This window comes from Sebastes fasciatus, chromosome 6 (genome assembly GCF_043250625.1).
Source record: "Sebastes fasciatus isolate fSebFas1 chromosome 6, fSebFas1.pri, whole genome shotgun sequence".
NCBI lineage: Eukaryota > Metazoa > Chordata > Actinopteri > Perciformes > Sebastidae > Sebastes > Sebastes fasciatus.
The window spans coordinates 25,986,846-26,001,696 of NC_133800.1; the positions used below are offsets into that span (position 1 = coordinate 25,986,846).

The 14,851-nt window shown below is 39.9% G+C and overlaps 1 protein-coding gene across 3 annotated transcripts in view; it reads right to left on the bottom strand.

Annotated features, from left to right (window-relative positions):
- smarca2 (SWI/SNF related BAF chromatin remodeling complex subunit ATPase 2) overlaps positions 1–14,851 on the bottom strand; it is a 50,466-nt gene that overhangs the window by 9,256 nt on the left and 26,359 nt on the right. For all 3 annotated transcript variants that reach the window (XM_074638810.1, XM_074638809.1, XM_074638808.1), the window contains 10 exons: positions 13,356–13,469; positions 12,062–12,166; positions 10,622–10,708; positions 10,118–10,164; positions 7,168–7,334; positions 5,454–5,617; positions 4,672–4,899; positions 4,206–4,283; positions 3,027–3,245; positions 1,950–2,173 (listed from right to left, as the gene is read on the bottom strand). In XM_074638810.1, the coding sequence (XP_074494911.1) occupies positions 1,950–2,173; positions 3,027–3,245; positions 4,206–4,283; positions 4,672–4,899; positions 5,454–5,617; positions 7,168–7,334; positions 10,118–10,164; positions 10,622–10,708; positions 12,062–12,166; positions 13,356–13,469 (1,433 nt within the window). The remainder of the gene's footprint in view (positions 1–1,949; positions 2,174–3,026; positions 3,246–4,205; positions 4,284–4,671; positions 4,900–5,453; positions 5,618–7,167; positions 7,335–10,117; positions 10,165–10,621; positions 10,709–12,061; positions 12,167–13,355; positions 13,470–14,851) is intronic.

Genomic DNA, 14,851 nt, shown 5'->3' on the forward strand with positions numbered 1-14,851 from the left:
TGTGTAGGATCTGGCGGTGAAGTAAGGAGATTGCAACCAACTACGGTGGCGAGCGCAAAAACATGATTGCCCCTCTCTAGAGCCAGTTGTTGTTAGAGAAGCGTAGGTCATTTGGAACAGAGCCGGTGTGTAGTGTGTGTGTGTGTGTACGAGGGAAGTGAGTGGTGAAGCAAGAGAGAGAGCAGCGGCGACGGCATCGAGCAACCTTATTGACTGCGGCCAAAGCAGGAAAAGTAAACAGAGTTTTGTTTATCCCTTCAGGGCTACTGTTGAACGCCTCATTCTAAGGTTACGAAAACACAGCGATTCTTATTTTCAGGTGATTAAACACTACAAACTACCTCTGCAAACTCAGATTTGTCTCTATACACCTTCCCCGGGCCTAAAGTGGGCGTTACTCCTCAGACACTAAACTAAAGACACTAAGTCTCCAGCATAACAGTAATGTTTACAGTCCTCCATCAGTGTTTACAGAGGAGGTGTTCATGCACAGTACTGCTGTGCTCTCAGAAACATGTTGAACACCCTCACAGCTCAATGCACAATCACTGTTATTAGACTGTAAATTGTAAGTTGACATATTTGACACCTAACAAGATGTTGAGGTTGCAGTTACTTGTGTCAAACATGAGCCATTAAGCTGCTGGTTTAGACGGCTGCATTGATCAATATTGAAATGTTTCTGTTCAGTCAGATGGACAAGGAGTATGCTGTGCCGTTGAACTGGCCTTTCTGCTTTTTTTTTCTGCTGTGTCATGTTTGACGTCACAGACGTGCCGACCGGCACCATAAGCAGGGTTAGTAAACAGTAGACAGGTTACCTCCTTTTTATATCTGTTACTTATTCAGTCTCTCTTTCAAACTCTCAAACCAGAGTTGGTGATGAGCTTTATTTTGTTTCTGTCTAGTTTGAATGAAGTGTATTTTACGACGATCAGCGAGGTAAAATCATCGTTGTCTGACTGGAGTCTGGTGGCTTTGAGGAGAGCATATTACTGATATGTTTTGTCCGTTAATAAATTATAATAATTGTCCAAATCCCTCTTGATTTGACTGATTATATATTCACTTCAACATGCATCACACAGCATCGCACTGGAAAAGGGGTGAAAAATCCACTATGTGTCATGTTTTCATCACTGTTGATCGGAGCTGGAGCCGATAAATACCCGCGACTACTGCAGAGTGATTTGACCCGGGAATAAAAGCCGATTGTAACCTTTCCCACTGAAGGCAAAAGCCAGATGTTAGGGGGTGTTAGTGTTTTTTTTTGTCCGGTGGGAAAGGGACTTTAGGGATCCAGTCTTCAGGGATGTCAAATACGCCACCGTTGTGGACATATTCCAGTACGCTCACTATAGCTGGAGATCCTGTGTCCTCTGGTGTCCTTCCACACCAGATGGTGGTTGTTAATTTGCATAAAAAAAAATAATTTGCAAGTTTATTAGGTAGCTAAAACTAATGCAATCTAATACAGGTAGCTGTAAATCCTACCCTCATGAGGGTTATAAGTTTTGTTTATAGTTTTTGCTGAAAATGTGGTTGGTCATTTCAGAAGGCTGTAGTTTGTGTTGTTGAACTGTATCGAGTTTCTAATATTTACACTACCCTCGTTGAGATATATGGGGTGGACAAAATGGTTTGCACCTCTGAATCACAACAAACATATCCGTGTTTTTTTGGGGGGGTTTTCTTAATTGGTCTGGTGTGGTGCCCATCTACGGGTTTTTCCCTGACTGAAAACAAGCGAATCAGAGCGTCAGAACAGCATCTACGTCAATGGAAAATAGCAACAGAAAAATTGCCACAAAAATAGCATCCAGTGTGGATGAGATTCACGTAACTACTGATTGCAAACAGAAAACAGTTGACATAAACAGACAGATAATTCAGTGAAACAATATGTCAGTTCAGTTTGATTTAACTGACATGTAACTAAATCTGCTTACCCATCTCTGTAGTTGATGACTGTGTCGATGATGGTGTTCATCTGCTTGGTGAGTTTGAGGGGGTTGGGGGAGTGTTTCTCAGCTGGTGGACGCCCACGTTTCTTCTTGCCCTTGGAGCCCCCATCTTCTCTGCTCGACGAGTCCTTGTCCTGGCGTCTCTTGCGTTTGCGCTTTTTCAGCCGGATCTCCTCCTCCATCTCTTCCAGGTTACCATCCTCAACGGCCTGGAGTCGAAAAGAGCCAGAGAGAAGACAGAGTTAATTCTCAATCACTTCAAGCTTTTTTAGAGAGGCTCCCTAGCATCTATTCAGCAGTACCTACAGGTCTCTACACATTTTCCTTCTTTTAATTAGAGCATCTCCGAACTACAGCTTCCAACGTACTGTTACCTGGGTCTCAGTTTCTTTGTTCTATTCTTGTTTCCCTTGAAACACCTGAGCCACAGTCAATAACATGGATCTGCCTGACAAGTCTCTCCAGGGGAGCATGTCACATTGTATTTGGTGTGAGTGACTGAGTGCCATTGGCATCAGGATATATATATATATATACATACATATATATATATGTATGTATATCAATATACATTGAGACTGTTTCATAACCAGTTAAAAGTTCCTCACTGTAACTTTAAGTATATCTTGATGCCAATACTTGAAACTATATATTTGTGACTTGTTTCTAAAGATTGACGTCTTTAGTAGGAACTAAAGGGGGCTGAGAGCCGCAGACAAGGTAGGGAAGTCAGAAAGTATTAAGAGACGGAATAACACATTGTTTGATTTTTGTCTTTTCATGGGATTGAAAAGAAATCAGTCAGTATATTACACAAGATTGCTTTAACTGCAGTGAGGAAGTGGAAAAGAAACACTTTTTCAACAGTTGTGCAGCCACTGTGCTTTCCTTTTTCTTTACTATTAGGTTCAATAAATAAAAATAAAGCTATAGATTGAAGTAGAATAAATACATATTAGGTTGTAACAATTTCACTGCAGCTACATTTATCACCATTTTTGCTTTTTTATTTCTGACAAAATGATTAAATGTCATGGATTTGTATATATGCTCAGACTTTACCCGCAGCCACTGTTTTTCAGTCAGCGTGTCACTGTAGTCCACGTCCCGGCGACATCGTGATCCTCGGCCAAACATCTTCTCCGACTCCTCTTCATACGTGAGCCGCTCGATCTCAGCTTCGTCTCTGATGATCCAAGAAGGCAACTCGTCCTCCTCCATGAGACGAGGCTTACGCTTCGGGTTCCTGGCGTCCTCCCGGCGTCGGTCCATGTCCATGCGCTGCAGAGGAGAAAAGACACATCCAGTAAAAAAAAAAGCAGATGCTGACACAATTCCCATCTGTGTTTATTATCTAAGTCAACCATTAAGTAAGTTACTACGAGCAACCACGGACGCTTTCGGCTGAAAGTCACCAGTTAACATGGTTAGCAGACACAGAGTCACTACGACTTGCCATCGCAGTAATGGCGGCGCCGCTAGATGGTGGAACGCAAAAAGCAGTCGCCGGATTCATCTATATAACTGGAGTTACAATCCAGGGGACTATGTCAACTTATCTCATCACTGAATTGGGGCTGTACCGAAAGTCTTTTTTTACATTAAAATCTTCTATTGAGGTTTTCGAATGAAGCTTCGAATTTTATATTTAATGACGTCATCATCCCCCAAAAAAGGGGAAAAATATATATATATTTTTGTTATTGTGGTTATATAAATGTAATTTAGGGTGCTGTTAGATTACTGCTAGACCGGCCTGTTAATACAGGCGCATGCCTCCCTTTGTGTGCAACAAACAGGAGAGCAAACTGTTTTTTTGCGGTTTGAAATTGCAGTAGGCCAGATTGCGATTCCGATAAATTTTCAATTAATTGTGCAGCCCCTACCACAGTGAAAATGTTGTTTTTGAAAGGCTAAACGCCAACAAATAATATAAGTGTAAAACTGTGTGTACTGTGAGTGACATGGTGACTGTGAGTCCTGTATCCAGGAAGTTCAGTAATTTGCTATCTAAGAAGAAGCGTCTGGGGGACAGTTGCTGCCGAATCTGAAGGTGCCTGAACAAATGATGACATTTAACCTGAATAACTGTCTTGACATGATGGACAACCCATGATTAGATGTAAGAGCATCAGCTGTCAGCTTCTCCTCTTTAAACCTGGTCGCCAGCGCGGAGTTCTACGGTTTTACTCTGCAATTTAAATGTCGATCAGATCTCCCAAGAATGTGTGCTTTTCTTACCATGAAGAGCTCAAATTCATCTTCATTGCGGGCGATCATCTGGTTGAGGGTTTCATCATCGGGGATCTCGTCTTCTTCCTGGAGTTACACGTGGAAAAACATCAAAACACATTTTTAACTGTTTCAGAAAAACAGAAGGCATACATGCTCATTTCAAAACAAATCGGTCACGTACGACATAAAGATTTGATCAAATAACAATTAAATAGCTGAGGTTGCATTAAGAAAAAACACGTCATATTATGAGTGAAGGATGGTTAACTCGCTGATCGTATCTAAGGAGCTATCTCTGCAGTAACTCAATCAAAAGCAGCATGCACAATTTAACTACAGGGGAAAAAAATCTATTTAGAGCCTCCTGCATTCATTATATAAAAATATCTGATCAAGTACAAATACCTTGTCTTACTGCTAAGATGAATAATAAAACATAATAAATTAAACAAGTTACAAGCTCACACCGTACCTCATTCTGCTCCTCAGTCTCTAAAATGGCTTGGAGGAAGGCACGGCGCTCGTGGCTGGAGGACTTCTGGTCAAACATGCCCGCCTGGATGACCTTCTGATCCACGTTGAGTTTATATTTGGCAGCTGCCAAGATTTTCTCCTCCACACTGTTGACGGTGCAGAGACGAAGCACGCGCACCTCGTTCGTCTGACCGATGCGGTGAGCCCGGTCCTGAGCCTGAAGGTCCTGGAGTCAGCAGAAATATAAAATCATTTCCAGTTGCCTCAACATAAAACACCCTTAGTGAATATCCCTTTAAATCTGTTTTTAATTGCATCTACCAAGAACTTCAAATTGCTAGCTTGATCTGCTACTCTGCTGCTTCAACACTCCACATTGACAAACTACAGCAACCTCACAGGGTCAAAACTCAAACTCAACACTAGGTGAAGACATTGTGTACCAGGAGAGGACACCACAATGGCGTTAGCCCATGAAAGATGACGTTATGTTCACTAATGAAACGTTTTAATTATTGTTGTTCATTCTGCTGTTCCCTGCTACTAGCCAAGAAAGGAAAAGTCGTTGTTGTCATGTTATAGTCTTGTTATATTTGTCTTTCAATACAAATTTTATGCCCTCAATGTTGTGTTGATTTTTCCCTGTGGTATTGACAATGGTATCAAATACCGATATTTTTCAAGGTATCGTATCGAAGTTAGAAATTCCAGTATCGTGACATCACTAGCACCAACACTGTCTTTATAGGTTATAATAATCAAATCTACTGGTGGGCGTACCTGGTGTGGGTTCCAGTCGCTGTCAAAGATGACGACGGTGTCTGCAGCCTGCAGGTTGAGGCCGAGGCCACCGGCTCTGGTACTGAGCAGGAAGATGAAGAACACAGATCCTTCCTCATTAAATTTCTTCAGCAGGAGCGCTCGGTCATCAGACTTCGTGGTTCCTGAAACACCAAAGCACGATCATTTTGAAATGAAGAGTCTGTCAAGTTAATTTTGAAAAAGAGTGCTTGAACTTCTTCTTGTTCTTCTGATCTAAAGCGTACTGTAAGTCAAAATGTCACCCGTATACTGTGCCTCATCTCTGACCAATTAAACCGTTTCAGAGGCGTCTGAAAAGGCCGTGTAGGGACTTTAATTAAGCAGGGTTCAAAATGTGATAAAATCATCCAACCACCAGTTTATAAAAGATTAAATTATGCTAACTAAGGAGGTTCACAGTCCGCGGCTGCATTTCTAAGACAAGTCGGTTATTAATTTGGTTCTGAAAGTGCTGAGTATATGGTTCTTTGTTGTAGACCAAAATACTAATTATGTGAATGAATTTGTTGAAACTTTTCACGTTAAAGTAGAATAACTAAACATGTTTGCCTTCCACTTTAAGCATTATATAAGCTTCTCTCAAAATCCTGAATCACTGCCCAAAACACACAGAACACACTAAACTGTGAGTTACTGCAAGGTGGTGTGAGGCTGGATGAGCAGTGTTCAGGCCAGATGTACTTGGTACAGGACCAGTTTGCTTAAAGGGCGGGTCCATCTGCGATCTGCTCCGTCTTATTCAAATGGAAACGCCCACTTGGCTGTGAGCGGGTTACCGAAGTAAGCTAATCCTGAAGCTAATGTATATGTAATCTGGTTATGAATACTGTTAACGCTAGCACTAGCTGAGTTAGAGTTAGCTGTGCTAAGTTTAGAAATAACTGAAAGGGATAGTTCCGATTTTTGGAAGTGGGATTGTATGTTTACTCCCATGTTCTGCGGGGTAAAATTATAATGTTTGGTGGCTTTAGAGATATATAACTTCATTTCCCCATTGGAAAGGGCTGTCTGACGGTGGAAAAAATCAATATCAAAATACCAAATACCAAAAATAATGGACCCGCCCTTTAAAACTGAAGAACATACAAGTACAGGACAAGCTCTTCTGGTTTGTCATGTCAACAGACATCTTCCTCGTCTGTCACTCACACACTGCAGTCAAATAAAAAAATAGAGACGGAGAAATCCCATTGCTCCTTTTATTCTGTTTCATCTCCTCAGTGAACTCAGGTCTCTGTCTCCAGCCTTAGAGGTTAACAGGATTGCCTTTTGTTTAAGATGCTGAGCGTATGTGATGAGGATTCTACGTCACCTCGGGGAGATCAGATTGTTATTCTTTTAGTCTGAGTCAATTTAGATTAGAAATGAGGAAATTATCTTTTTAGTACACGGAATACAAAAAGGGATAAAAGGATTACAGGAGCACAAAATCTGATTTAATGTCAGATTATGATCATGTGTCTTGGTGCAGGGACAAGTTGGAAAAAAGTTTTTCTTTCCATGGTATTTGTCTGCTTGGAGCACAAAATGTGTTGTAAAACATGTCCGGATCAGCCCCGATACGACTCAGAACATCTCTAATAATTACATATTATATACATTATTAAGACGTAACCACCTGTAGATTTGATGATGACAGATTTCTAAAACATAAGAAGGGGTGTGAGCTTACCGTCGAGACGTAGATACAGAAAGTTGCGGTAGCTGAAGTAGTCCTCCATGATTGTCATGAGAGTGGTCATTTGGCAGAACAGTAGGACTCTGTGGTTGGTGGCCTGCAGCTTCGGCAGGATGCGATCCAGCAGCTCGAACTTCCCAGAAGCTCGATACAGATCCAGCCTGGGTGGAGGTAATGAGGCAAAACATGTAACATAAAACATCATTACCCATATATTGATTATTAAAGTCTCTGTGGCATTTAGTTTGACAGCGGTTAACGGTCTAAATTGGCTAATAATGCCCGGACGCTACAGTATTTGTTTGTTGGGGCAACCTCTTTATATTGTTTCTGTTACAAGAGTCTACAATTATGCTAGCAGCTCTGTGAGGCTGTACTTTGGCACAACAGTGCTTTAAGTTAAATGCTCACATCAACATGCTAACATGCTCACAATGACAATTCTACCACCGACAGCTCGCTCAGAGATTCGGGTGTGTTATGCTAATAGTAGCTCACTTCGTTCTAACTCCACAGCCCCATTTTCAAACTTGTCTTCAGACTCAACCACCGACTTTGCTTCACGTGATTTATCAGATATCGTGCAGATTTCCTCTGGAGCCACAAAATGTTTTATGCAACTTTTTTCTGCACATCTCACTGGTGCCTTCATAGCATAGAAATATTATAATTAAAATAAATTGGATAATTCTTTTATAAGAGGAAGGATAATTTGTTAATAAATATGTCAAACTGATGGGTTTGTGATAGATACTATATAGTTTATATGACTGGTACATGGACAGACTAGTGGTTACCAAACTTTTTCTCGTCAAGGACCCCTAAACTGAAAAACACAGACCCCCATTTGATGAGATTTTGTCCCAGGTCCCCAGGATTTTTGCTTTTATTACATAAAGTGTATGAAACCCATGGCCAAAATAGTCATACATTCTGTCATCGTGTTACTTATTGATGGAATTATAGTGAAATTAAATTATTCCCCTTTTTGCTGGGGACCTCCTGGAACCCCCTCAAAGACCCCTCGAGGTCCCCGGACCCCACTTTGAAAACCACTGCAATAGACCTCATTATTTCTAATTAGTCCTTCTCAGTCTGTTACTAGCAGCTTTACAGATAATGCCCTCTGTGTCAACGACCTTTTGCTCTTAAAGTCAATAACAGGTGTTCAGACAAACACTGATCCTGGAGGTAGACTGAAGAAAGTTTTAATTACTAGAAACCTCCACTCACTTCTACAGTAGTGGCAAGTAACATTTACTAGTAAGTACTCTACTTAAGTATAATTTTGAGGTACTTTACTTGAGTAGCTCCATTTCACTTTGCAGATTCAGATTCTAAATATAAAATCTAATCAACAAATACATTATGATGTATTATTATGGATAAAGATAAAACTTTATTAATCCCGTGGTGAAATTTACTTTTAGTACATTAAGTATCTTTTGATGCTAATACTTTTCTACTTTTACTACTAATTTGAATGGAGGACTTTTACTTGTAATAGAGTGTTTCTACACCGTGGTATTGCTACTTCTACTAAAGTAAAAGATCTGAGTACTTTGTACTAAGTGTTTGCCGCTGCCTTTTATTAAATCAAATAATAATCCATTTCTTACACTGCATGCTAACTTTTATTCTTGTAATTCTTTATAAATGTCTTGTTCTATTTCAGGTTGTTTTAATTTTCTATTCTCTTGGCTCTTTAATGACTGTTTTTAAAAGGTTATCATTCACAAAATACATTTTTAGGTTTGACACAAGAGCTTATGTGTGTGTGTGTGGTTCTACTGAGTGGATGTGTGAGTTTATATGTGAGCACACACACACTATAACGGAGCAACGTAATGCTGGATTACACACTGAGTCCTGTAACCAGCATATAGGAACAAAGAAAGCTTTCTGCCTGGAGCACCGTTACATGGAGAGCTTAAGTGCAACTTTTTTACTCTTATTCATCTCAAAATGGCTTGAGGTGTAACAAGATATTTTATTGATTTTAATCAATGTAATTCCCTCGTTTTAATGCACTGCACATTGTTGTGAATGATTCCATGCTGTGGTGCTGAGAGCTGAGATGTCTTGTTCCTCGCACATGTGGTTGTTTCTGGTATTTTGCAAAGCAATGCTGCTGTTTTGTGATATCTATATATATCCATATATCTATATCTATATAGATACTGTAGATATGGAGAGATATAGATATATATGAGGCAGGGAAACCAGAGAGTTTAGAGATAAAAGAATATTACAGTAAATTGATGATGGAATTGTAATGTGTGACGGGACCGCAGCACACATTTTCACACGTCTGGTTTGAGGGGAATTGCTGATATGAATAATTGCTATGTGCTGCGAGGTACCAGAAAGTATTGCAGAGATGTAGCAATTATCTGACACACTGGCTGTTCGCATTTGAACTTCAATGTCTTCTCGCATTCGGCGTTAAATTACTGCACTGCTTCGAGAAAAACCTTGACAATGGCGCTACACACAATGCTGTAAATAGATGGCAATCCATTTGTTCACTGTGACTGTGTGCATTTTGTTCAGAAAAGAAAAACACATGAATAGATGTGAGAGTAAGGCTGGTTTTCTATGAACAGTCTCAACTTGCTGTTCTCAATGCCACAATCATTGGGTACTGCTAAGGCTGTGTTTACCTGATCTGACCATTGATCTGACCCCTCCCTCCTATTTAGCATACAGAAGCAGCATATGAACATTTAATAACTGGTTTATAACACACTATAATGTAGTTGTAAGCAGATATATTGTATTATGTAGTGTTTTATAAACTACTTATTAGGGCTGTCAATCGATTATAATAATCGCACGATTGTCCATAGTTAGTGCTGTGTTGTTTTTAGATCATACACATAAATCTTTCTAGCATTGGATGATAGAAATAAAAAAATGAGGTGTGTTTTTTTGCCCGACTTACCCACTGATGACGCCGCTTGGAAAGCCCAAGTGTTCAGCAAAAGATTCCTACAACAGAGAACATTTACTTGTTTAAATAAAGAGAGACTATCACACTAACACCTACATTTAAATGTGTCTGTCCTGGGATTAGACTTCCAAACAAGTCTATTTTCTTAAAAATGAAAAGTCAGGAACTTTGTGTTTTGTAGAGGCAGACTGATTATCAGTGTCTTCCTAAATTAAATTACAAATGTTTTCTCATGCAGGACTTGAACATAAACAATGTGAGACACCATCTTACAGTAAATGTTAATGCATGAACACAAAGTTTAACAAAAGAGATGTGGATTAAATAATATAAAAAATACAATTTCATTGAAGGTGATAAATATACAATGAGCTGAGAATTACAGTTGGTAAATGACACAAACATACATAAGAGGAAACCACATCATGTTCAGTGTCAGTATTCACAAGCTTATCGGCCTGTATCAGTGATCTTGGTGTTAGCAGCAACACTCACCTCAATGTGCGAGAACATGTATGGATGGTTGCAGATCTTCTTCAGCTGCATGATGGTGTTCATCAGGGTCTTTGATCCTCCTTTGCCCTGGGGAAAATTACACAGAGATAAAAGACGTTAAATGCCAGATCAAAACAAAGATACTTTTTTTTTTTTGGTCCACATGGGGACAGCGGAAACAAGTTGTGAACAACATTGACATATCACCTTTTAAATTGATGTCAAACGTGTTACCAAATAGTTCCTTATATACACTTTCATACAGAAATACAGAGCAACATGATCATTCATTAAGAGTTGTGATTGTGGCCACCTGATAAATGTAAGTCCAATATTCACTCTCTTTTACTGTAGCTCTGTTTTTGTCTCTACCAACTCCAGAGGGAAATACTACACAACCTTCAAAGTCGTCAGATTGCAGTACTCTTCACACTTCACAACTTGTTGTCTTGTAATCGGGAGTATTTAAGTTGTTGTGGTTTTTACACTACATGACTGACCGGAGACAGGGGTCACACACTACAAGATATTCCACCAGGAGGAATCCCTGATGAGATCTCCAAACTATGTTTTGTCACGAAAACACACAAGAGAATGGGGCTTTTGTCGTGGGAGCTCCAAAAACTGTTGGCGAGTGGAAAATCAGGGCTATGGTCGTGTAGTGATAACTAGTCTCTAACTGTGTCTGTCTGCTGTTTGCTGCAGAGCAGGTAGTGTTTTACAGCTTTTTCTCTGAAAAACAGCTGCCTGCTGAGGCCAAAAACGACGCTATGAGAGCCTTAACAGTGAACTAAAACAGTAAGGTTGCAAGTCGGACAGCTAAATAATGAGCTCAAACTCACTGTAAAGCTCTGTAAAGCTGAGGGGAGCTGCATATTCATGTGATAATTCTCTGTAGGTTACTACAGGTGACCCCTCTCACATTGTTTTCACATTATTATTTGATACTGTATATTATTCTAAAAATAGAAATTATAGCCGTTTTAAGTATCATTAACAGCACTGAAAACCTCACAGAAACTTTCATCACAAAGTCTTGCAGGTAATGTGCTATCATGATATTAACTGTTTGATCACTCCGCTGAACTTGAGGATTTTGAGCCGTGTATTCCTGTTTCTCTAAAAAACCTTTGCAGCCTGCATCCCCCGGGTGGTTTAGAAAACAAACAGTCTTCTGCACTGAAAACTAAATTGAGGCTAAAAGCCAAGATGTAGCTTCAGAAGTTGAATAAAAGCTGCATCATACACTTCATCTTTAGATAAAGCACGAAACACCTGTAACTCCAATTATACAACTAACTTCAGGGACTTTCTGATGTCACACAGCAGGAAACTGTAAATACCTCTAAGCTATACAGCTTAGTTTGTCACAACATGTCACACACTGACAAAACAAAGCAGAGACGTACAGTGAAGCCACATGGGTCTCAGTGCGTTTACCTTCTTGTCTTTCTCTGAGCCGTCTGTGAGGAGGATGCCTCTCTGCATGTGGCGGTACAAAACCTTCTGTATCGCAGACATGTCACACTTCACGACATACTCCACCTGTGGGACAAACAATAAAGACAATGCATGAGTGAAACAGCCTTTTCAGTGGCAAGGTTGTTTGAGCTGACTACACTTCATCCTTGACATCCTTGAAGAATATAACAGTCAGTAGGAGGAGAAATAAAGCAAGAGAAAGAAAGGCACATTATAATACAGGTACCTTGTGTACAACAACCTTCCGATAATATAGTGTACATACAGAGGACAGATTCACACAACTTTACTTATCCCAAAAAGGGCAACTCATTTTGCAGCCCAGTATATATGTATGTGTGTATGTACCCAGTCCATACACACAGCTTCAAAACTCACAGAAAAGGTATTATATCACAGGCAGATCAACATACATGGGTCAATACAATGGACAGCGAGCAGCAGTAAATAAAATAAACCATGTTGCGTGTGTTGTTACATGGTTCCCGGAGCTTCTCAAGATGCTCTCAGCCTACTACGAGAGGGTAGGAGTCACTCATTAATCTAAGATCATTTCTCTGGGCGTCTCCTGTTACACCTCTTAAGCTTAACGAGATGAATTTTTGATCATTTCAGCCTAAAGGTGCTTCTGGGAAACAGGGACGGTCGCAGTGTTCTCATCCATTCAATTAGGATGATGCATCACCCTGAAGGGATGATTACTTTTATTTCAGTTCATTCCCTGCGCAGAAGACTGCAGTTAAGAGTCCGAATATAAGTTGATAACAAGGCGTTTGACTTGCCTCGTTAAATTAATTTATACCCAGGCCATACAGATAATAATGGATCCTTATGAGGAATGAATGCACATTATTTTCAGGTTTCTGCACAGCTCTGACACAAGTTACTCACTCCAGCAGTCACAAGGCTACCCTCTCTGATAATAGCCGAAGTAGAAAGTTGTGTTAATTTTAAGAGTGTTCAGCCTAAAAAAAAAAGTGGTCGTACGTGACCATGATATAATCAAGATAAGACACCTACTGTTATGAAAACACACTCTGCAGATAGATATGGGGATTATTTTTGGCATGGCTCCTTACCCTTTACATAAAAAAATGTGCTCTGTTTTAATAACTGGTTTTTTATTTGCCAATGTTTACTTGGAACATACTAATTTAATAAAAACTGTTAAGTCTAACAGTGTAGTGCAGGGCTTCTGCAAGCCATGCAGCAAATATAATCATGCTACATCAAATCAAAATAGAAAACTCACCTTCTCTGGCAGCTGAGACTCCACCTCTTTCTTCAGTCTGCGTAGCAGGAAGGGGCGGAGCACTTTATGCAAACGGCGGATAATCAGGATGGTCTCCTCCTCGTTGAGGTCGACCTAAACAAGTCAGAAAGCAGATGAGATAATACATCACAAAATGTTGTGTTATGTATACACGGGCAGCTGAAGAACAACAGTGACACGCTGATGTGTCCTTGAAACTGCAGCATAACTTGATATAAAAATACATAGATAGTGATACATTACACATGAACAATTTGTGTGACTGTGTCTGACTCCTTCTGTTTGCCTGAGAGTGGATATTTTTGGGGGGCCTGGTGCTTTTGTTGTGGGCAGTCATGAGCCTAGTTGTCACATTAAAAGGTACCACTGGTAGCCACACAGAGCATTAAAGCCACACAGTGCATTTTAGTTAGAGGTCGACCGATAGTGGATTTTTAAAGATCGATATAACGATAATTTGGAGGAGGAAAAAGCCGATAGACAATCAATCGGCCGATAAATACATACGTAAATACTGTGGGGACCAGTATATACCTATACCTGTGCAGAATGTGCCGCTCCAGACCGAAGTTTTTCCGCTCTAATGTGAATACACCTTAAGACCTCAAGGATACACACAATGCGTTTTGGTAACACTGAATGTAAACATGGCTGTTGTTTGTTTACAAAAAAATTCCACTTTTAATATGAATTTTATAGCCATAAAAAACAACAAGCTGGAGAAAAAGTCTGAACTTGTATTAACTTTGTTTGAGCATACTTGGTGGTCAGCTGCCTCGCAAAGCTCAAACTCTTTGTTTATTTGTATTTTCTTGGCAAAGTGACCTGCCAGTTAGAGAGCCTCAGTTGAACCAGTTGAATGTTTAAGAGGTTATGGAGAGTTGTGGTTTTAAAAACATGAGCATTTATTTTTTATTACAGCAAACTGGGTTTATAGGTTTCCTCAGCCTCGGGCAGGATGCCATTTGATGGTGGACAGCTCAACCTACTGTGACCTTCTGCGAGCAAAGAGAACAGCGCTATCATAACTTGCAGAAAAACAAAAGAAAAAGTTCCACATTGCAGCACCTCTGAATCCCTAATAGGGACCTCGCCTTTGGGAAATTATAATTACAGTCGTCTTCATTCAGAACGTTTCCTGAGTGTTAATGGTGTGTATAAACTTTTCTTATGCCTTTTAAATAAACTTTGTAAAATCTCAAGCTTACACTAAACTTTATACTTTACATTACTTTTGCTTCCTTTTCAGTAGAAATGACAGGTGTGATCACTGCGAAGGGCAGAAAAGTTCTCGGGGGAACAGATCTGAAGACCGTTTAAATATTAATGTTAAGCAAAATAAATCTACAACTCATCTCAAAAACATTCAATAAGTTATACATTTATACAACGTTCTCAGGTTTAAAGTCGTTTTTATGGCACAGCTTCTCTCTGGGTATTCCCAGGGGGTCAGAAGACAAGTTTAGACAGCTGAA